General features: G+C 51.7%; 2 protein-coding genes across 3 annotated transcripts in view; both read left to right on the top strand.

Annotated features, from left to right (window-relative positions):
- Nucleotides 1-178: 178 nt before the first annotated feature.
- Nucleotides 179-12,499, top strand: LOC311341269 (E3 ubiquitin-protein ligase pellino homolog 1-like). The gene is made up of 7 exons (XM_084466171.1): nucleotides 179-392; nucleotides 5,171-5,359; nucleotides 7,583-7,715; nucleotides 8,242-8,343; nucleotides 8,949-9,149; nucleotides 9,811-9,999; nucleotides 11,149-12,499. Exons 2-7 carry the CDS (start codon nucleotides 5,271-5,273, stop codon nucleotides 11,773-11,775), a joined length of 1,341 nt encoding a protein of 446 aa, XP_084322297.1. The 5' UTR covers nucleotides 179-392; nucleotides 5,171-5,270; the 3' UTR covers nucleotides 11,776-12,499.
- Nucleotides 12,500-13,747: 1,248 nt separating this feature from the next.
- Nucleotides 13,748-22,668, top strand: part of vps54 (VPS54 subunit of GARP complex) — a 30,678-nt gene continuing 21,757 nt past the window's right edge. For both annotated transcript variants that reach the window (XM_084465799.1, XM_084465800.1), the window contains exons 1-6: nucleotides 13,748-13,858; nucleotides 17,354-17,531; nucleotides 17,969-18,210; nucleotides 20,059-20,143; nucleotides 20,909-20,943; nucleotides 21,508-21,642. In XM_084465799.1, the coding sequence (XP_084321925.1) occupies nucleotides 17,381-17,531; nucleotides 17,969-18,210; nucleotides 20,059-20,143; nucleotides 20,909-20,943; nucleotides 21,508-21,642 (648 nt within the window). In that variant the 5' untranslated portion in view covers nucleotides 13,748-13,858; nucleotides 17,354-17,380. The remainder of the gene's footprint in view (nucleotides 13,859-17,353; nucleotides 17,532-17,968; nucleotides 18,211-20,058; nucleotides 20,144-20,908; nucleotides 20,944-21,507; nucleotides 21,643-22,668) is intronic.

Genomic DNA, 22,668 nt, shown 5'->3' with positions numbered 1-22,668 from the left:
ATATATATATATATATATATATATATATATATATACTTCTAGAGAGTTGGGCAGATGGAGGATCTCCATATGGATGAGAGAGAGATGACCAACCCAGGGTGGCAGAAGCCTGGGGTGTCAGGTTACGCGGTCACGTGGCTGAATGTGTACGTGTGAGTGTGTGTGTGTCAGAGAAAGGGGTATAGGAGACAGAGCGAGGGCGAGAAGAGGACCGATCCCGAGTCCCAACCGAGCAGCGGGCCGGAAGATTATTGGACATTTTTGCCCGAGACACACAACAAAAACCCGTTTGGTGGCTCTAGCGTCCTGAACTCTGAGATATCCGGCTGTCTGTAGGCAGTCGAGCCCCCGGTGTTGGGTATCGCAACACGATGCTCCCGGCCAGCCGATAGGTAAGACAAGGGCTTCGTCCAAAAGGTCTGCTTAACTTTCTTTCCACTGTGTAATTGTATCATCAAGTGACCTCATATTATTTGGGCATCAGTCGTTTTCCTCTGTGCTATTTGAAGTTACGGCAATGTGTTTACTTCCGAGTTCTGTTCAAACTGCGAACTTCAGCCTCAAACGGCAAGCGCAAACCTGCCCCAATATTATGTTACCAATGAAACACACACACACACACACACACACACACACACACACACACACACACACACACACACACACACACACACACACACGCGTATTTCCCTTTTTATCAATGATGTACTGTATTCCTCTGCTGTGCGTAAAGCGCGGTGTTGTGCGCGTTCAGCGCGGTGGTACCCCGGTCGGGGCTCCAGGGGGGCTCTAGGGGGGCTCCAGCGGGGCTCCAGCCCGGCCGGGGGCGGCCGGCTCCAGCCCAGCTGGGGGCTATTGTTCCGGCAACACAAGCTGATTTGTATGCATCATCTCGCTGGAGCATCTGGCTTCTGTTTCGCTCTTTTGTTCCTTTCTAAGAATTCGACCATTCGTTCAACTGTCAACGGAAATGCAGCGTTAGTAATATATATACTACAAGATGTATGTACCATATATGTATTTAATATATGGTAATGTAGTGTTGTAGTAATAATGATAACGATAAATAATGATTTTTTTTTACTACTACAACACATTACGATACAATAAATATGTAGTAGGCTATATATATGTGTCAAACATGTGAGCACAGACTCCCTACTAATCAACCACTCAAGCCCTTCTCTCTATAATGCAATACTACTATATTGTGAGCCCGTTGTCGTTATGTAATTATTGTCTGTTCCTGCTAACGGTAACATACTACGTATGATTGTGAATATTACTTCCTGAGTACTGATCATCCTATTGGCGAGCTCCTTGTGAGGGCTCCTGGAGAGAGTGAGGGTCTCCCTGTGGTGGATAACTGATCACCAGTCCAAGCCTGGGCTAGTCTCTGGGACTGGTGGGGCCCCAGTCTGTGGGACTGGTGGGGCCCCAGTCTGTGGGACTGGTGGGGCCCCAGTCTGTGGGACTGGTGGGGCCCCAGTCAGAGGGACTGGTGGGGCCCCAGTCAGAGGGACTGGTGGGGCCCCAGTCAGAGGGACTGGTGGGGCCCCAGTCTGTGGGACTGGTGGGGCCCCAGTCTGTGGGACTGGTGGGGCCCCAGTCTCTGGGACTGGTGGGGCCCCAGTCAGAGGGACTGGTGGGGCCCCAGTCTCTGGGACTGGTGGGGCCCCAGTCAGAGGGACTGGTGGGGCCCCAGTCAGAGGGACTGGTGGGGCCCCAGTCAGAGGGACTGGTGGGGCCCCAGTCAGAGGGACTCGTGGGGCCCCAGTCAGAGGGACTCGTGGGGCCCCAGTCAGAGGGACTGGTGCCCTACACCGACACACTTCTAGAGAAGGAGATCTTCATGAGGTACAACCTATTGTTAGTATTGCGTTTGAAGACGGCCAGCAGGACCTGTGTTTGAGCTGGTGCCCAGCCCACCTGGGAGGACCAGCCCCTCGGTCCAGGTCCCTGGAGGCCGGGATCCAGAGGGGGAGCCAACGTCAGAGTCAGACTCTGAAGCTCTGAGCTCAACCGTGAACCTCCTCCGTTCAACCTCCAAAGCAGCACCAGTGATCCTCCAGTGTGATGGAGAGTATCCACGGGCCTGTTGTTACCATGGTTCCCTTACCGTCCCTCTAGGCTCTAACGTCAGAATCCCAGGCCCATCAAGGTTCCATCAAGGTGTAATCATCAGGATGTCGATGATGTCTGAGGGCCCCTGGTTGAGTTCAGAGTGAGCATGACGCGTGTGAGGCACAGCTCTGCTATTGGACTCTCAACATTTCCCTTAAGTGCCCAAACTGTGGTGTTCCCTTTCGGCACTTTGGCAATCTAATCCAAAACGCGCACACACACATACGCATGAGACCCACGCACACACACATACACAAACACACATACAAACATGCACAAGGCCCACACACACACACACACACACACACACACACACACACACACACACACACACACACACACACACACATATGGACACGCACACGCATGCACACATACATAACCCATGCACAAGCTTGCACGAGACGCATGCATGCAGACAGGCACCGACGTGCCTGAAACACAGAAACACACACACAGATACACACACACAGAAACACACAAAGGCGAAGACGCAAACACACACACGCATACACACACAAACACAGACGTCAGACTGGCGATTATGTCAGCGTCACGAGAGGAAGGCGTTGGACAAAAGCCCTCTTGTTGCAGAGTAGTGAAGTCAGTTCAAACATGCCACCCCATTGTTTGTTTGGATGAGACCCCCCCCCCCACCCCCCGCCAATTACCAGATTCTTTCATCCAGTTACAGAGCGTGAATGGGTCTCTGTCCCACTCCTTGCTAACTGGCTGTATTCATAGCAAGATAAATATACATGTGTGTGTGTACACATGTTGAGTGTTGAGGGGTGGGCTTGGTGGAAGGAGGTCCTTCTCTACACACTGTTGTGTAGGGAAGAAGGCCAAGAGTCCAAACCCTAATCTTTCCTGATCTCTGCTCCGCCCCCCTGGGCGTGGAGACGAGTGGCTCTGGCCGTGGTCAACGGTCCTGTTTACACAGCGGCCTGTTATCGCTCCCCGCCCTGCAGCGGAGCTCACCTTGGGGCCTTGTGGTGTGTTCCAGACGCCTCGGACACCAGCCTTCCGAGTTGCACTTGTGACGTCATTTCCTGTAGCTCGTAGCATTTATAGCGTTCCCGTTCGTCTTTGTGATCGTGTCATGTCATTTTGCCGTTGTTATTGTTGGCTACATTAGCCTCTTTAGCAAACCAGCAACAAACAACACAACTTTACATTGTATTGCACGCACAGCAAGGCAATCTTTATATATTTTTGTTGACGAGTCGCCTCACTGAACTCGGTATCCTCTCAGAATTCCGAGTGGGACCGACCAAAAGGGGCCGTGCCTCTGTGAAACGCCGCAAGAAAGCTGGGAGATTTCCCCACTTTGCAACTCAGAAGGCTGGTGTCCGAGGCATCTGGAACACACCATGAGAGTCTGACCCAGGGTGGCTGCTGGGAAAAGGAGTCTTCTGTAGAGCTGTGGGTATCGTCTGAGGAGGGTTCTCCGTTCCCTGGAGGCCGCAGATCAGAGACATAAGTATAGGCTGGTCTGTGTGGCCTGCCCTGCCACATGACTCTTCGTCTCATAGATGGACGTATGTAGGCCTTCCAGTTGGTTGTTTATTTAGTATTTTAGTTTATTTGTGAGTGACATAGTAAATATACAGTATATAGTAACATAGTAAACATGAACAGGTTTAAAACGTGACACAATGCGCTGCATGCAGAGTCTCAAGCCAAGGCTAATAAAACAATAAAAGTGCAGTTATAAAATAGCACCATGATCCGTGATTGAAGGTCTGGTTTTGTTTGAGCCAGTGTTTCAGATAACTCGACATAGCCTTCATGTTAAATACATGTAATGTAAATGAATGTAAAACAGTCAGATATGACGGCCACTATGTTCTGTTATTGAGTACCTTTCTAACACGTTCTGCTGTCTTTGCTAGAGCAGAGTGTATTGTTGTCCGTGTCACTAAAGCTGAGGAATTATAAAGCATCGCTAGGAGCCAGACGACCTGCTGTCTGAACCGCGGGGCCCTCTGTGAAGCTGGCCGGGGGCCCTCTGTGCAGCTGGCCGGGGGCCCTCTATGGAGCCAGCCGGGGCCCTCAGTAGAGCTGGCCTGGAGCCAGGAGGCTCCAGCTGGCAGAGGAGAGACATGTGGCCCCCGCCACTCTGTTGACCCTCATGCTCGTACGTTAGCCACACGGCCTGAGGCACACGAGGGCCCCCTGTCCCGATGAGACCCAGCCAGGGGCCCGGCCCTCCGCTGGTCCAAACGCCCGGTGGAAACAACGCCACTGTCTGCAGTCCATTTGTTTTGTGGGGTCTGATTGTCCCGTGAGCCCCGTTTAAGTCACTGGAGTTAGGACATCGCTGTGTGTTTACTGATAAAACCTGGATAAGGACCATCATTTCGACCCTGGATTTAAAACTCCAATGTTTTTCAGTTATAAAATAAGCTAAACATCAGTGTCAGTTATTGTTTTTAGATGGCAGAACCTCTAAAACGTCCCTCTCTCAGTGGAGAGACCCGTACGGCCACTCCAGCTTCCGTTTTCCTCAATGACCACATCACACTTACTCATAAGTAGCTATAACTGATTCTGTTTTCCCTCGCCGGGTAGGAGACAGATGTGTCAACACCAGATGGTTGTTTCTGGTGCAATCCAGCAGCACGCCTCGTTCCAAAGGTGAAGTCTGTCATGTGGTGAAGGAACAGAAAGAGTTCAGCTTCTGTCGCTTCTGTCAGATGAAGAGAGAAGACCTTTACTGTGGTTACCGTGAGGGAACGGCACGCGTAACGAGTCGGTTTACAGACTGCCAACCCAGCACAAATAGCTTAGCGGTGATGCCCTATGGGGTTTCTACAAGTGTCTAAAGCTTCCGTATGAAATACAGACTTCAGTCATTCATATTACCACACTGTATATGTGCAGTTTTTTATTGCTCAGTGAGACATTCGGCTTGGCTATGTTTGACTTGGCTCACTTCACCTGTTCCCTGATTCTCTGTACCCGCTCAGTGCTGTTCTGACCTCCTGTACCGGGATAATGACGCTGACACAAAGAGCTTATGTTCCCGTTGCCACGCCGACAGGTGATGACAGGTGCCAAGCGAGCGCCACGTCGCCGAGACGCGGTTGAGGACGCAGGAGGCCCCGGAGGAGAGAGCCCCTCCAGCCAGGCCCACAGCCCCCATGTTCTCCCCAGCCCCCCAGGAGAACCCCCCCACCGCCCTGGCCTCCACCAAGGGCCCCGTCTCCTACGGGGAGCTCATCCTGCTGGGGTACGGGCTAACGCATCCCATTCATATATAGGAGACATATATATATATATATATATATATATATATATATATATATATATATACACATATACGCGGCTTGGCAGTTCCACGGGCGGGACTTGGGTAGAGGTGTTGTTGGCGTTGTCTCTATAACAAAGACAACGCAGCGATATCAACATGAGGAGTTCTAACTGGAGAGACGGTGAAATCCACGAGCTGCTGAGCATCAGGGGAAGAGAAGGTGATGCAGTCGCATTTAACGAAGACGGGGAAAGATGATGCGATCTAAGGGAAAATACCAGAGGAACGGTCCTTACGAGGCTTTTGTCGGGATACAAAACAAGTGGTCAGCAAAATAAAGAATATGTTGGCGTTTTTTCACTTGTAAATAGTTAATTGCATTTGTAGCCTACACTCAGATGTACACTCATTCTTGCATGCGAGTGTCTTGAATCTATGAATATATACAGATATATATATATACGGTATATAGCTTTGCTTTTGGTGTTCGACAACGTATAGGAGCAGATTTAGCGCAGTTGGGTTGACCTTGATGTAGCGCGATACGATTGACCTTGATGTAGCGCAGTATTTTCTAGTGAAACCGGATTCAGTGGTTTAGCACCTACATGTTAGGGAAACTCTGAACCCCAATGCAGAGACAGCGACTGGAGCCACGAGAGTGATAGTAATTGTGGGTTGACTTCCTGCACAGGAGCCCGGTCCCAGGGGCCCAGAGAGCAGGCTGTCTGTCCAGTAATGGCTGCTGTGGTTTCCAACGCTTTCTACTCTGCCCTTTATTGTTTGCATTTAGCTCAGAACACAGCCCTCTTGGGGAACCCCCCCCCCCCCCCCCCCCCCCTTCTCCATTGTTGAGAGCGAGCTAGAACAATGCCACGTGGAAGACAATAACGAGAATATGTAGAAAATGGCTGCACCTCTTTGGTACTCTACTGAAGAGTGGAATGTTGACCGAGCGGAATGAAGGCCTGTCAAAGCACAGCGGTCACGGCTGAGATTGACATCACTCAATCGCATGTTCCACTACCACTGAGGGAGGGAGTCGCATTTCTGTAGCTTTAGGTAGAGTGAGAGACCTAGTTCTGTGGTGTTAGAGTGTGTGTGTGTGTGTGTGTGTGTGTGTGTGTGTGTGTGTGTGTGTGTGTGTGTGTGTGTGTGTGTGTGCGCGCTCTCCATTTCCTAGTTTCTGCCACTTCAAGTCTTGTGACCCGGCTGACAAGAAGCTGATACATTACTTGTCACAAGGGGAACTTACTGCAAAAATATCAAGGGGAATGTTATGTTTGTTACATCTAATGTAAGTTGTAAATATGCCAACCACGGGAGAAGGCGGGGCTACGCACAGAGAGTAGACTAGACTAGAATAATTTGCTAACTCCGAAATGTTTACATTTTTTCATGATTCGAGACACTCGCATGCAAGAATGAGTGTACATCTGAGTGTAGGCTACAAATGCAATTAACTATTTACAAGTGAAAAAACGCCAACATATTCTTTATTTTGCTGACCACTTGTTTTGTATCCCGACAAAAGCCTCGTAAGGACCGTTCCTCTGGTACTTTCTCTTAGATCGCATCGTCTTTCCCCGTCTTCGTTAAATGCGACTGCATCACCTTCTCTTCCCATGATGCTCAGCAGCTCACAGATTTCACCGTCTCTCCAGTTAGAACTCCTCATGTTGATGTAGCTGCGTTGTCTCTGTTGTAGAGACGACGCCAACAACACCTCTACCCAAGCCCCGCCCCTGGAACCGCAAGGCCGCGTAATTGCATTTACATGAAAATGAAACCCCCGATATGTGTAGGGTCCGAGAGTGTAAATTGGGGTGCGAAATCGGGGCGGTATATTACCTCGGTCAATGTAAACGCTCCGACCATGCTGGGAAAAAGGCGGGCATAAGACGGGCATATTTGGCAGTGTAAAAAATCTCTCTCTCTCTCTCTCTCTCTCTCTCTCTCTCTCTCTCTCTCTCTCTCTCTCTCTCTCTCTCTCTGTGTCTCTCTGTCTCTCTCTCTCTCTCTCTCTCTCTCTGTGTCTCTCTGTCTCTCTCTCTCTCTCTCTCTCTCTCTCTCTCTCTGTGTCTCTCTGTCTCTCTCTCTCTCTCTCTCTCTCTCTCTGTCTGTCTCTCTCTCTCTCTCTCTCTCTCTCTCTCTCTCTCTCTCTCTCTCTCTCTCTCTGTGTCTCTGTGTCTCTCTGTCTAGATACAATGGCTCCCTCTCTCCAACAGCAGAGAAGGGGAGACGTAGGAGCCGCTTCGCCCTGTGCCGCAGGGCCAAGGCCAACGGGGTGAAGCCTAGCGTGGTGCACGCTTCCTGCACGCCCCAGGCCGCCAAGGTGGGGGCTGGCTACACGTGGTTGGTCACCACAACACGTGGTTGGTCACTCGGAAACTGTCCCCTCAAAAAAAGGGGAACGTGGGACTTAATATAATATCCTGCGGAAAATATCCTGCGGAAAAAACGTCTTTATTTCTAATCAGTTTGTTTCTACGACTGGCAGAGAATGAATGAGTATAGATTCAACAGTATCATGTCTTGTTGACAAAATGCAGTATACATATATGACAGAGACATATGTTGCCTTGCATGTGTTATGTCTCATACCACAGATTGTACCGTTTCTGTGTTGGGTAGGCAGGTCATCAATCTAGTACCAACATTTCTTAACCCTGTTTGTTGTCAGATACGGAAAAATGAATGGCATGCCCTGATAATAATTACTGTAAATTCTCACATGTGACAATGTAATGACCCAGATTCAGATCGTGAGAACAGCCATATCCTCCTGAGCGGTTGTTATTGGTATAAAGAACATATTTGTGGTCCAACGGCGTTAACCCAACTGTCTTGGTGGCCCTCAGGCCATCAGCAACAAGGACCAGCACAGCATCTCCTACACCCTCTCCAGAGCGCAGACGGTGGTGGTGGAGTACACCCACGACGGCAGCACAGACATGTTCCAGGTCCGTGTCCCGCCGCTGTGTTTACTTTAACCAGTGGACTCATGTGAGCCCATAAACCATTGTTGGTTTACGGGCTCATCGGTGCCTTTAAGGACAGGTCAATGGATTGATATCCTTTACGGGCTCATCGATGCCTTTTTAGGACGGCTCAGTTGGCTGAAGAAGGGGGGTGGATGACACTTAGCATTGGCCCACAGGTGGGAATCGAACCTGTGTTGTAGTGGTAGATGCACTACCGTGTAGAGCCACCGAGCGGCCCAGGGTCAGGTACCATTACCGGTACCAGAACCAGTACCAGTATCAGTACTTCACTGGACTTTATGCCATTGTTAAAATAATTGTCATAATTACCAACATATTTTGCTCTATGAGTGACAATTGCCAGACTCAATGTATGCAATTATTTTCACTTATATGTTCCCCATATACAAATAATCCACCTGCAGATTAAGGAGCCAAAGCAGAACATCTGGTGACAGTTGAGCAGATTGTGTTCCTATGAGGCCCCATGAGGCGCGGTGCATCCCCCCAGTGGCCCGCATTAGCAGACATTTATTTTCATTAGATTACAGTATTTGATGTACTGTAAATGGCTGTGATCACAGGTGGGCCGTTCCACGGAGGGCCCCATCGACCTGGTGGTGACGGACACGGTGCCCGGCGGCTCCCAGGGGCCCGCCAGCCGGCTGTCCATCCAGAGCACCATCTCCCGCTTCGCCTGCCGCATCATCTGCCAGAGGAACCCCCCGTACGCCGCCCGCATCTACGCCGCCGGCTTCGACTCCTCCAGGAACATCTTCTTAGGGGTGGGTCTCAGTGGTGGAGCAGAGAACATCTTCTCAGGGTCTCAGTGGTGGTGCAGAGAACATCTTCTCAGGGTCTCAGTGGTGGAGCAGAGAACATCTTCTCAGGGTCTCAGTGGTGGAGCAGAGAACATCTTCTCAGGGTCTCAGTGGTGGAGCAGAGAACATCTTCTCAGGGTCTCAGTGGTGGAGCAGAGAACATCTTCTCTGGGTCTCAGTTGGTGGACCAGAGAACATCTTCTCAGGGTCTCAGTGGTGGTGCAGAGAACATCTTCTCAGGGTCTCAGTTGGTGGAGCAGAGAACATCTTCTTAGGGGTGGGTCTCAGTGGTGGTGCAGAGAACATCTTCTCAGGGTCTCAGTGGTGGAGCAGAGAACATCTTCTCAGGGTCTCAGTGGTGGAGCAGAGAACATCTTCTCAGGGTCTCAGTGGTGGAGCAGAGAACATCTTCTTAGGGGTGGGTCTCAGTGGTGGTGCAGAGAACATCTTCTCAGGGTCTCAGCAGAAGGACCAGAAGTTAGAATATATTTTTTGACATCTTTTCGAGAGAGGCCTGGCTCCACACAGTCTCCCGTTATCGTCACGGGTGTAGAGCACCGTCCACTTGAGTGGAAGGAGCCGCCTCCCCTTTAACGAGGCCCTCTCTCTGCGGCGCTGTCTGCAGGAGAAGGCGGCCAAGTGGAGGACGCCCGACGGCCAGATGGACGGACTCACCACCAACGGCGTGCTGGTGATGCACCCGCACCGCGGCTTCACCCAGGACTCGGGTCCGGGCCTGTGGAGGGAGATCTCGGTGTGCGGCAGTGTCTTCACCCTGAGGGAGACGCGCTCGGCCCAGCACCGCGGGAAGATGGTGGGTCAGAGGGTCCCCGGCAGCACTGGAAGAATACAATCGATTAATGAGCAGACACTAATTAATAAATGTTTTTAAATAAATGTGTGCGGAGAGCGAGAGCTGTGAGTAACCACACCCTGCATGTTTATAAAGACATGTAATAAAGCAACACACGCACACACGCACGCACGCTATGCCGGCAGGATTGTGTCATATTACGTGCGCACATATCAACTGAACATGTCACACCCGCGTGCTTTGACGCCTGTGCAGCAGACAGCGCCTGACGTGTGATGTACTTTCCTCATTGACTTATAATAGTCCCCCCGTTCACGCGCACGTTCATGCGTGATGACTGCTGCACGCCGGTAATCACACTACGCGTAGTGACTACGTGTAACATTCATGCGTTTTTAGCGAACGCACGCATTAACGCTCGCATGAAGATAATTGAACATTTTTGTCAGGCGCTCACACGTACGCGGAAACGACGTGCGCAAACTCTGTCACGCGTAACAAGAAGCTGCGTACGTATGAAGCAGCGTGCGCACGTCTGCCTGTCACTGTTTGACAAATGTTGTTACGCGTTCACGCACACGTGCGGTCGCAGATTCTGATGCTGCGCGGCCGGAAGTTGATCTGCACGGTGCGCACACTACGCGTTACATGAACGTGTAGTGTAGTGATGAATGAAATGAAAAGGCCAACTACACTACACGTTCATATTATGCGTGTGCATGTGTGCGCGCACTGCAGATCAACTTCCGGCCGCGCAGAATCAGAATCTGTGACCGCACGTGTGTGTGTGAACGCGTAACAATATTTGTCAAACAGTGACAGGCAGACGTGCGCACGCTGCTTCATACGTACGCAGCTTCTTGTTACGCGTGAAATACAATCTGCGCGTAACAACGCACGCACACACGCATGCATAACAAAGTAACCATGCGTGCACACACACGTTGCTGCGCATCTTTCCCAAGTGTTTTGACTTCGATTTCACCCCATACGCACGCACGCACGCACGCACGCACGCGCGAGCGCACACACACACGCACACACACACAGTGTTGAAGGGAACTCCTACTCCTACTCTTCTCTTAGTCCACGTCCTCAGTGCCCCCCCCCTGCCCCCCCCCCCCCCCTCCTCTCCCCCCCCCGTCACAGGTGGAGGCGGAGTCCCAGGAGCTGGTGGACGGCTCGCTCATCGACCTGTGCGGCGCCACCCTGCTGTGGCGCACGGCCGAGGGCCTGGCCGGCACGCCCACCGTCAAGCACCTGGAGGCGCTGCGGCAGGAGCTGAACGCGGGCCGGCCCCAGTGCCCCGTGGGCTTCAACACGCTGGCCTTCCCCAGCCTGCGGCGCAGCGAGGTGCTGGACGACAAGCGGCCCTGGGCCTACCTGCGCTGCGGCCACGTGCACGGCTACCACGGCTGGGCGGGCCCCGGGGGGGGCGGCGGCGGCGGCCCCGAGGGGGGCGGCGGCGGCGGGGGCGGCGGCGGCGGCGGCGGGGCCACCGAGGAGCGCGAGTGCCCCATGTGCCGGGCGCGGGGCAGCTACGTGCCCCTGTGGCTGGGCTGCGAGGCGGGCTTCTACGTGGACGCGGCGGCCCCCACGCACGCCTTCTCCCCCTGCGGACACGTGTGCACGGAGAAGACGGCGGCCTACTGGAGCCAGATCCCGCTGCCCCACGGCACCCACACCTTCCACACCGCCTGCCCCTTCTGCGCCCTGCCGCTGCGGGCCGAGCGCGGCGGCTACGTCAGGCTCATCTTCCAGGGGCCCCTGGACTAGTGGAGCAGAGGGAGAGGCTCCTGGGCTCTGGCGGTCCAGGGGCCCCTGGACTAGTGGCGCAGAGGGAGAGGCTCCTGGGCTCTGGCGGTCCAGGGGCCCCTGGACTAGTGGCGCAGAGGGAGGGCTCCTTCATGGCTCCGCACTAAAGCCAGCAGCGACCATATGCATTATTTCATAACGTAAGAATCCGTGGAAGGGTGTGGGTTTGTTCTTCCTCTCCTAACATGAAGTGACCTTTCTGCCGCCGCCGCTCGTCTGCGGAGGACATCACTCTATTTTCTTGGCGGTCAGGCAAATAGTATTTGATAATGAGTCATTTGTCAGTCAAACAGTATTTGATAATGAGTCATTTGTCCAGGCAGCGTTTTCAAGTGCTGATTTTTTTTACCTTTATGCTAAATCAAAGTATGATGATTTTTGATAACATCAGGGTGACCTATTATTTAATTAAGTATCAGCAACACATTGTGGACCACTTCTGTAGAATATTAACTTTTCAATATTGCTAATAATAAGCAGGGAATACGGACAATACAGAAATAATTTAAATAAAAGCCTTCAGTGCGTGTGGGGAGGAACAGGCCTCAGGCAACATTCCAGCTTTTAACTTGAACTTTTATTTAAAAAAAATGAATGCTTGGTTAACTTCCATTAACTGTTATGACTTGTTAGTTTAACCATTTGGTTTCTATTGTTTCATTTAAACCTATGCAAAAAAAATGTAATACTCTGAGGAATAAATGATTGCCCACTTGTCCTGTTGATGTTCATATGGCTGCGGTTATTTTCTTTGTGCAAAATCCTTTGATTTAAATTACTCCAATTGCCATGTGTAAAGCCAAACCCCAAGTAGAATGTCAATTGCTTCGGGAAGAATGTGTTTGACCTAGTCGTGCAAACTAGGGTTCGATAGCTTGAACCCTGGATGTCTTCACTAAGGAGTCCACGTCGGTAGTGTATGGTGTTCAGGTGAAGGGAGGGGTCCACAGGGGGCGGTAGTGAGGTGAAGGAGAGGAGGCGGTCCACAGGGGGCGGTGGTGAGGTGAAGGGAGGAGACGGTCCACAGGGGGCGGTAGTGAGGTGAAGGAGAGGAGGCGGTCCACAGGGGGCGATGGTGAGGTGAAGGAGAGGAGGCGGTCCACAGGGGGCGGTGGTGAGGTGAAGGGAGGAGACGGTCCACAGGGGGCGGTAGTGAGGTGAAGGAGAGGAGGCGGTCCACAGGGGGCGATGGTGAGGTGAAGGAGAGGAGGCGGTCCACAGGGGGCAATGGTGAGGTGAAGGAGAGGAGGCGGTCCACAGGGGGCGGTGGTGAGGTGAAGGGAGGAGACGGTCCACAGGGGGCGGTAGTGAGGTGAAGGAGAGGAGGCGGTCCACAGGGGGCGATGGTGAGGTGAAGGAGAGGAGGCGGTCCACAGGGGGCGGTGGTGAGGTGAAGGGAGGAGACGGTCCACAGGGGGCGGTAGTGAGGTGAAGGAGAGGAGGCGGTCCACAGGGGGCGATGGTGAGGTGAAGGAGAGGAGGCGGTCCACAGGGGGCAATGGTGAGGTGAAGGAGAGGAGGCGGTCCACAGGGGGCGGTGGTGAGGTGAAGGGAGGAGACGGTCCACAGGGGGCGGTAGTGAGGTGAAGGAGAGGAGGCGGTCCACAGGGGGCGATGGTGAGGTGAAGGAGAGGAGGCGGTCCACAGGGGGCGGTGGTGAGGTGAAGGGAGGAGACGGTCCACAGGGGGCGGTAGTGAGGTGAAGGAGAGGAGGCGGTCCACAGGGGGCGATGGTGAGGTGAAGGAGAGGAGGCGGTCCACAGGGGGCAATGGTGAGGTGAAGGAGAGGAGGCGGTCCACAGGGGGCGGTGGTGAGGTGAAGGGAGGAGACGGTCCACAGGGGGCGGTGGTGAGGTGAAGGGAGGAGACGGTCCACAGGGGGCGGTGGTGAGGCATTGTTGAGAGAGCAGCAGGGAGACACACTCCGTGCTGCAGTGCATCATGGGTAAATTCACCGGTAGCTCACTGTGTGCTCCTCCTGTCAGACCTGTATTTCTGTGATGTCGAACAGGAGTTTTGAACACCGCTGTGATCCAGACGACAGGTACGGATGAGACCGAAGTCCCGCCGTGATGTCGGTACAGCCGGTGGCAGACCGGTGATGTATGAGTCCTGAACTAACGCCTCACTGGCAATGGAGGGGCTAATAGCGAGCTAGGTAGCTCCAGGGTTAGCCTCTCCACTGACAGTCTACGTGTAACCCTGCTAGCTGTTGACAACATTAGCCTCCACTCAGTGGACCTCCAGGTCCAATGGGTCACTTTCTCTTCCCAGGGAGAACAGCACGCTGCCTGTCCGTGAAGAATGGTCTGGTCGTCATTAAACTTAGTCCTATTTCATTTGTATAACTAGGGTAAAGAAGCTTCTTAGTTAGCTTGTGTTTTCTCAGTTGCCATTCATTTTCTTTGCTTCATTGTGTATCATATGTATCCTATGGGTGAGGGGCAGTCAGCTCCACGCCTGCTGAAGCAGATGACTTCTGACTAATGGGTGCAGGACTAATGGGTCCAGGATGTGGTTTAACTAGGCATGGGGACTTGGGAGATGGACTCTCTTGGATGGTGAGTGGAGCTGTTCTGCAATCTTCAAACAATGACGATTAAATAATAATGACCTGGCTGGTACTTCTGGTTGGCCATGACACCCATGACGTTGTTATGTCAGTGTTTGTGCTAGTTGTCACATGAGATGTTCGCCCCCCCGCATTAACCAAATACCCCACCCCACCCCACCCCAATCCATCAATAGGTTTTATCGATCGCAGCTGTTGTGCATGTAGCGCATCTACTGTGGACATAGACTGAGCAGCTGATAGGTGCATTGGATCTTTCTGAAGGGCTTTCTGCCTAACATCTGGCTGTCAACATGCACACTGGCTTTTTGAGGTCTTGAAAGTCCCTAGTGTGGTGACATTAGGGCAACCAGTGGAAGAGGTCACGGTTGAGATGTTTCAGTGTCAAACAGCCAGAAGAGCCGACCATATGGAATCATGGCTTGGCCCTAGAAAATAGTATTTCACAGAAGGGGCTCTGCTGGTGAACAATGCCTCTAAAATGGACCAAAAACACATCATGGCCGTTCTTTTTCAGCTAGAGGATTGGGTTTGGTGGTTGAGGCAGGAGGGCAACGACCTATCCCCTCAGCTACCCTCCTCCCCCATCTACTGTCGGCATGGTGCAGACCTGTCGGGTGTAATTGTCTAACCAGTCCCAGTCTCTCTCTGTGCTATGACGTGTCGGATTATTTTGAGTCAATGTGGGAGAGTGGTTGGCATGACGATATGGTCATCATTTATCAGTGGATTGAGAAGAGAGCCATTGGAAGATGTTTCTAGAGAACATGTGTACACCTAAGAAATGACCAAACGGTAAACCCCGGGGTGGTCGGTCATTTGGCTGTAATTAGGGCCAGGTGATGTCGTTATTACAAAGTCAAGCACAGAGGGCCCTTACTTGGCACCAGTCTGATAACAACAACGTTCTCTGTAACAATATTCACCAAGCATTGACATGGAAATACCAAAAATGTACACTAACTAGTTCTAAGAGTGCTTTATGGGTACATCCCTATAGTTTCATGTACTAAGGCGAAGGCCTCCAGGTGACTTAATATCTCAAGTGTGGACTCGAGGTTTGGCGTAATGCGCCAAAGTGCTTGTGTTTGGGAGTGCTTGTGTTTGTATTGCCCTGCTCAGAAAATGTTTTTCCGTCTTCAGTTCCTATTTTTGGGTGCAACACTTTTTTGAGAATCTGAACTTGTTTCTGTTCCTGTTTCTGTGATCAAATGGCTCACATGTGTTGCCTTTCTTCTTTCCGTTCCGGTGTTTGTCTCAATCCTTTAGCCTTTATTTATTTAATTTAATGGGGATTATGAAAATCAACATAATTCCAATACAGGCAGGGAGCAGCTGATGCATAGGGACTCGGGAGTTTATAGCTATTGCTTTTACGTCTGCAGTTTAATTCAAATAAGGGGCTTTCAGTATCATAAAACCACCATGCATTATATGGAAAAACACTCCCCCCCCCCCCCCCCCCCCCCCCCCCCCCCACAATACACATGCCACAATAAACAGGTCACCAATACAAGACGCATGCACTGGTAGTAGCCTAGAATACAATTAGCTAAACATTGGTTATGGTTTGCTTTTAACCTTTGCACTTAACCTTCATTGTAAAATATTTTATATCTCAAATTATTTTGGTTCTTGTTCGTGTTCCAGAGTTGACAGCCCCTTATGGAGAAAGCTGATCCATATGTAGATCTACAATATGGTGTTCCACCGTTTCCATCAGCCATGCACTGGTGACTGAGTCACCCTGTTGTCTTTGGATCAATCTGAAACAAAAGCTCCAGGCTCGACTGTTGGTGTATTTGAAGACTGATTTAGGAAAACAAAAATGGGTCAAGCTCTTATATTTTTAGCATGTGACAGTGATGTGCTGCCCAGGCTCTTCTGTTCCGTGGCCGATGGTTTAAAGATGGCAGGCGTCTGAATCTGGACCGTGGTGCTTAAGCCCATCATTGGTTAAAGGAGCTTTATGGAATACGTTTACATTACTAAATAAAAAAAATGCACACAATGCTCCGGGCTGTATGATCTCCTGTTGAAAGGTAATTTGCGGGTCGTAGCGTTTGTTTATGGTGGGCCTGTGTCTTATGACCTCAGTGCCGAGACCTGAGCGCCATGACCTGAGCCGTGACCTGAGCCGTGACCTGAGCCGTGCTAAAACACTGGGAAATGTGGAAAGGGCGGAGGGGGCGAACTCCAATGTTGTGGGTTTTCACTGCAGTACCCATTTTAAGCACTCGGTGGCCAGGTGATCATCACTGTTTTTCTAATCTTGATTTTGAAAGTGTTCCCCGGTTTTCCAATGGAGAAACACACAGAAACCGTTTCTGTCCCGCTCAACACAGTATGAATGTTCTGCAGCCACTGAGGGACAATCATCCAAGTACGCAGTTAGGATCTCCGCTGCCTCTCCATGTGACTTGGCTGGTGCTGCATATAGGACCGTGCCATCTAGGCTCCGCCGTGTTCTTATAATGGTCTGACCGTCTGTGGTCGATGGTGCCTGCAGACAGAACCACACTGCTTTCAACCCAGTCATGCCCGGTGTCCAACGCTTCTCTCCTCCTCTTCTAGTATGTGCCCTTTGTCCTCCACTGCAGCAGAGCAGCGCCTGGGTCGTTCATAGTGCCTGTCTTATCTTTACCTTCCCGGGCCCGCCGACTCGGTTAACAATGCAGCCCAAAAGCTTCCAGAGACACACGACCTCCATTGTACTGGAGTAGGGCTGCTTCCGATTATCGGTTTATCAAAGTTTTGATGGAGTTCCATGGCAGGACTTAGCGCTAACTAAGGAAAAAAAACATTGCTTCCTTCCTTATCACGTCGTGTGTCCATTAAGTTTACAAACCTGTTGTTAGGAGGAGGAGGTAGATGCTCTGGTGTCCCGTGGCCTTGTTTTGAAGCTGCTCAATGCAGTGTGTGTGTGTGTGTGTGTGTGTGTGTGTGTGTGTGCGTGTGCGTGTGCAGCTAGTCTCCTAGAGGAGTTCCGATGCCATGGCGTCCGGCCGCGGCTCCTCCGCTGCGCCCCGCCCCGGGGCTGGGGGGCGAGACGGGATCTACCGCAAGGAGCGGGACGCCTCCTCGCCGCCACGGCAACGGCCCGTCAGATCGCTGCCCGACGTCTGCCCCAAGGAGCCCACCGCCGGTCAGCCAGCTGACGCACGCGCACGCACGCACGCACACACACACACCTCCAACTACACACGAAACCACACGCACACCTCCAACTACACACACGCACGCACGCACGCGCACACACACACCTCCAACTACACACACACACACACACACCTCCAACTACACACACACACACACACACACACACACACACACACACACACACACACACACACACACACACACACACACACACACACACACACACACACACCTCCAACCACACACACACACACACCTCCAACCACACACACACACACACCTCCAACCACACACACACACACACACACCTCCAACCACACACACACACACACACACCTCCAACCACACACACACACACACACACACACACCTCCAGCCCCCCCCTGACGGTGTGTGACGGTGTCTGTGTGTGTCCGGTCCCAGGCGAGGCGCGGGGCCTGCGCGAGGGCCCCATGGTGGTGTCGGAGCACGGCCGCTGGACGGTGTACAGCTCCAAGGTCAACCTGCCCGCCGCGCTCAACGACCCGCGGCTGGCCAAGCGCGAGTCCGACTTCTTCACCAAGTCCTGGGGCCTGGACTTCGCCGACACCGAGGTCATGCCCTCCTTCTACCTGCCCAACATCACCCGGGAGGACTTCGGCCCCTACCTGCAGGAGACCGCCCAGGTACACGCCGCCCTCTGGGCCGGAGCCAATCAGGGTGCAGCAACCGTCAGGGGGTTGTTTTGGGAAATAGTTGTTCGTTTGGATGTTACACGATGCTGCTGTTCCAGAGGTTAATGTGAAGGGGGGGCAGATGGTGGGGGTCCCCCTTCTGATGGTGATGTCAGTCCACAGGCTGCAGGGTGTCTCTCTCTTGAGACTCCTGTGAGCCCCGTCAGGGTCCCATTCAAACCTCCGCCAGGACACCAGGGGGGTATTCCATCAAAGTCGCTAACGAAAGCGGCGCTTAGTTGATTAAGCCCGGTTAGAACTAGCGCAAACTTCCACTTGAGGCTAAAGCCGTTCCATCAACGCAGTTCAGCCGCGCCTTGCTCAGGTTAGTTCAAACCAGGCTCACGTTATCGTGGATTACGTGCGTTCACGAGATATGTAACCAGCCCAGAACCGTGACCGAGCGGGATCTTTTCCAGCGGCGAACAGAAGCTGCTTGTGGAGGTCTATGAGGAGTACACGCAGATAATAACTCAAAAAGGGAACACAGTAACCATTAATAGAAACAGGGAGGCTGCCTGGCACAAAAATCAGTGATCTGTTGAATGCATAAGTAGTATTAAGCGTAACATATTAAAATTTATGATTGACCATGGATTTAAAAGCAGGGAGATAGTCTCGAGTTAACGTGTCAGACTTGTTCCCGGTCGACCGGGGTTCTATCCCCACGCAAATAATAGTAATACAGGAAGGATTACTAGAGAAATCAAGTAACTTTTCATGCCATTTATTTGCCATTTCTTTGAATATTCTTAATTAGGGAATTAATAAAATTAATAAAGGGAATTACAAAATGAAGCCAACGCCAAGAATACTACGCATTAGTCTGGACGCGAACTCGGGTCGCGCGCAGCACAGGGCAAGTGCTAGACCATTCACCCAGCCGCTGATTACTGATGACGCGATAATACATAGATTTGTGTAAAAATCTGTTGAAAAAATAGCCACAGTGATAATAGATAGCAATTTATTGAATTATTTCATTTGCATCATTTAATCTTAGACCCTTAGTGAAAATATACGCTGTTTGTACTTCATATATGTACATTTATGACAAAATTGTGAGGACTAGGTTTAGCGGAACCTTCTGATGGTACAATTGTTGCTGACAGATGGATTTCTCTGAAACTCCGCTCAAGTTAGCCTGACAGTTAACCTGCTCCCGACCAGGTTAGTTTGGTCGGATCAATTGCCATGGTTACTTAGCGGAAATTCCCTTAAGCGACGTTCATGGAACGCAACTCTAGCTGAAAGAAGCCCGGCTTTGCGTTTAGCTTGATGGGTTATTTTGGTCGGATAAAATGCCATGGTTACTTAGCGGAGATTCCCTTAAGCCACATTAATGGAACGCAACTCTAGCTGAAAGAAGCCAGGCTAAGCTAAATAAGCCCGGCTTTGCGTTTAGCTTGGTTGATGGAATACCCCTCTGGAGGCCCTGTCTGTGCTCAGCCCGGGTTTCCTTCATAGCCGTCCCACTACCAGGGGTGACCCCGTGTTGTTTCATAACAGACCGGGGGTGACCCCGTGTTGTTTCATAACGGACCGGGGGTGACCCTGTGTTGTTTCATAACAGACCGGGGGTGACCCCGTGTTGTTTCATAACGGACCGGGGGTGACCCTGTGTTGTTTCATAACAGACCGGGGGTGACCCTGTGTTGTTTCCTAACGGACCGGGGGTGACCCTGTGTTGTTTCATAACGGACTGGGGGTGACCCCGTGTTGTTTCATAACGGACCGGGGGTGACCCCGTGTTGTTTCCTAACGGACCGGGGGTGACCCCGTGTTGTCGTGTGTTTGCAGAGGGAGAGGATCCACGAGCGCTGCAAGGCGATCTGTCCCAACAAAGACGGAGTGGAGGCCGTCTCCAGTATCACGCAGAACAACGGTATGCATCATTAAATACTGGTCCTGTGTCGCCATGGCAGCGACTCTGGTACAGGCATAACGCCGCTCAAATGAATCACTCAACCAAGCACACCTTAACGAGATCTGCTCTCTTAAATGTTCCCATTGAACCTTCTTCCATGGTCTGACCGGCCAGGTGTCCCCCATCAGGCTGATTATGGCCTGCTGCTTTATATACCTGGTTACTGTAGTGGCTGCGACTAGCATCAGGAGCTGAATCATCACTACGGTAGAGCTAAGAAGGTTCTACCAGCGCTTCAGACCAACCTTACCAACGAACGACGTACGAAAGAGATTCGTAGCATAGAACGTTTCGGGAAACACGTGAGATGTTACCTTTAGGGAAGGCAATAGGCTACTTGCAGCTTTATGCTAAGATTTTTAAATATCCTAATTAACTGAAAATGGCTAAGGCTATAGGTCTGTCCATAGGTCTATGTCTATAGCTCTATGTCCATCGGTCTATGTCCATAGGTCTAAAGCTATAGGTCTATGTCCATAAGTCTATGTCCATTGGTCTATGTTCATAGGTCTAAAGCTATAGGTCTATGTCTATAGGTCTGTCCATAGGTCTATGTCTATAGAGCTATGTCTATAGGTCTATGTCCATAGGTCTATGTCTATAGAGCTATGTCTATAGGTCTATGTCCATAGGTCTATGTCCATCCTATGGACATAGGTGCATGAAAGTAGCAGACCCATAATTAGTTCCAATGGATCTTCATTGTTCTCGCTCTCTTTCTAGAAAAATCCAGGGCGGAGTTGGAACAGGTCCCAAAGGTAAGAGGGCCACTTCCTTGTCACGCTGTTTTATGACATTGTTTGGATCAGGTCTTCACACACACACTACTTGTGTCTTTGACTCACCCTGGACTCGTGTTATTGAGGTGAGTCTTCAACTCCCCATCCAGGTCTTAAAGCTAGGGTAGGCAGCTAGCCAGAGTGACCTTAATGTGGAAAGAATCCTGAAAACGCCCCCCCCCCCCAGGCCTCCCTCCAGAGCCACGCCCCCAAAACACAGGACCTAGGACCTCTAGCTCGTGGAATGCTTGAGGTCTGGACCTGACCAATGAGAGCGCAGAGTTCTCATAGGTAGTGGGGGCGGTACATAGACACAGGGAAGCCATCCGATCTTTTGTATGCCTTCCAAACGATTATTATTACGGACCTGCGATACACTCCCAGATACCAGTCTTTCCATTTTTTTTCATATGCGATTTGTAAACGCTACAACGTAACCTCAGGAAGCACCCCACCCTTCGGTGAGACACAGGGGTCCACTGCAGGCCCCGGCCTTGTCTTGTCTTGTCCGTGCCGCCTGACGGTCGACCTTGTGCACGGCAGATCTTCATGAGGCCCGAGTTTGCACTGGAGGACCCGGCCACCTTCAACGCCGTGCTGCCCTGGTCCCACTTCAACAGCGCTGGCGGGGGCAAGAGCAGCCGGGACATGGCCTCCTCCAGGCTGCTGCAGGAGAAGGTAGGCCGCGTTAGCATGACCTGATGGTGGGTAAGGACCCTCTCATGGGTTTGGTCCGTGGGAACGGAACCAAGGCAGCCTGTAAGCCTTTGATCAGGATGAGTGAGGATAGCAGCTGTGTGAGGTGTGTCATCAGAGGGTGTCATGGAGATGGGGCCATGCGCCTCATGTGTAGGTAGACATCAGCGAGGTGACGAGTCAGTGACGGTTGTGTTAGTGAAATGAGTAGAAGATAATATGTGGATGTAAGGGTGCGTGTACACTCCTCAGACATCAGGCCAGGCTGGAGCTGTGGTCAGGTGAAGCGTCTGGCGGGCGAACAGGTAGTTTGTCAGCGTTGGTAAACTACAGCAAACCTTCTGATGTTGGGCGCTGGTGTTTGCTTGGGCAGTGTGCAAGCGTCTTCATGAACTGCTCAGAGTGTTGAGAGTGGGGAACACAGAGTGGGGAACAGAGAGTGGGGAACAGAGAGTGGGGAACAGAGAGTGGGGAACAGAGAGTGGGGAACACAGAGTGGGGAACACAGAGTGGGGAACACAGAGTGGGGAACACAGAGTGGGGAACACAGGGTGGGGAACACAGAGTGGGGAACACAGGGTGGGGAACACAGGGTGGGGAACACAGGGTGGGGAACACAGAGTGGGGAACAGAGAGTGGGGAACAGAGAGTGGGGAACAGAGAGTGGGGAACAGAGAGTGGGGAACACAGGTGGCCTGGACGGAGTGGGGCAGCATCAATGGGAGAACGCTGAGAGAGCCTCTGGACGGAGTGGGGCAGCATCAATGGGAGAACGCTGAGAGAGCCTCACCCGCGTCAGGGAACACGCTATCCAGCTTTCACAAAGTAGATATATTTAGAAATGTAAAACCCTCTTATGGGTAAAGGTCAGAGTATTCTGTTAAGACCCAGCTGATGAGTTGGCACATGGAGGCAGTGTTTAAAGATCCCATATCATGCTGTTTCAGGGTTAATAATTGCATTTTGGGGTACTACTAGAATAGGGTTACATGCCTGTATGTTAGAAAT

This window comes from Micromesistius poutassou (assembly GCF_964030765.1).
Source record: "Micromesistius poutassou genome assembly, chromosome: 3".
In the NCBI taxonomy this organism is placed as follows: domain Eukaryota; kingdom Metazoa; phylum Chordata; class Actinopteri; order Gadiformes; family Gadidae; genus Micromesistius; species Micromesistius poutassou.
This window is presented reverse-complemented; position numbering and strand designations above follow the sequence as displayed.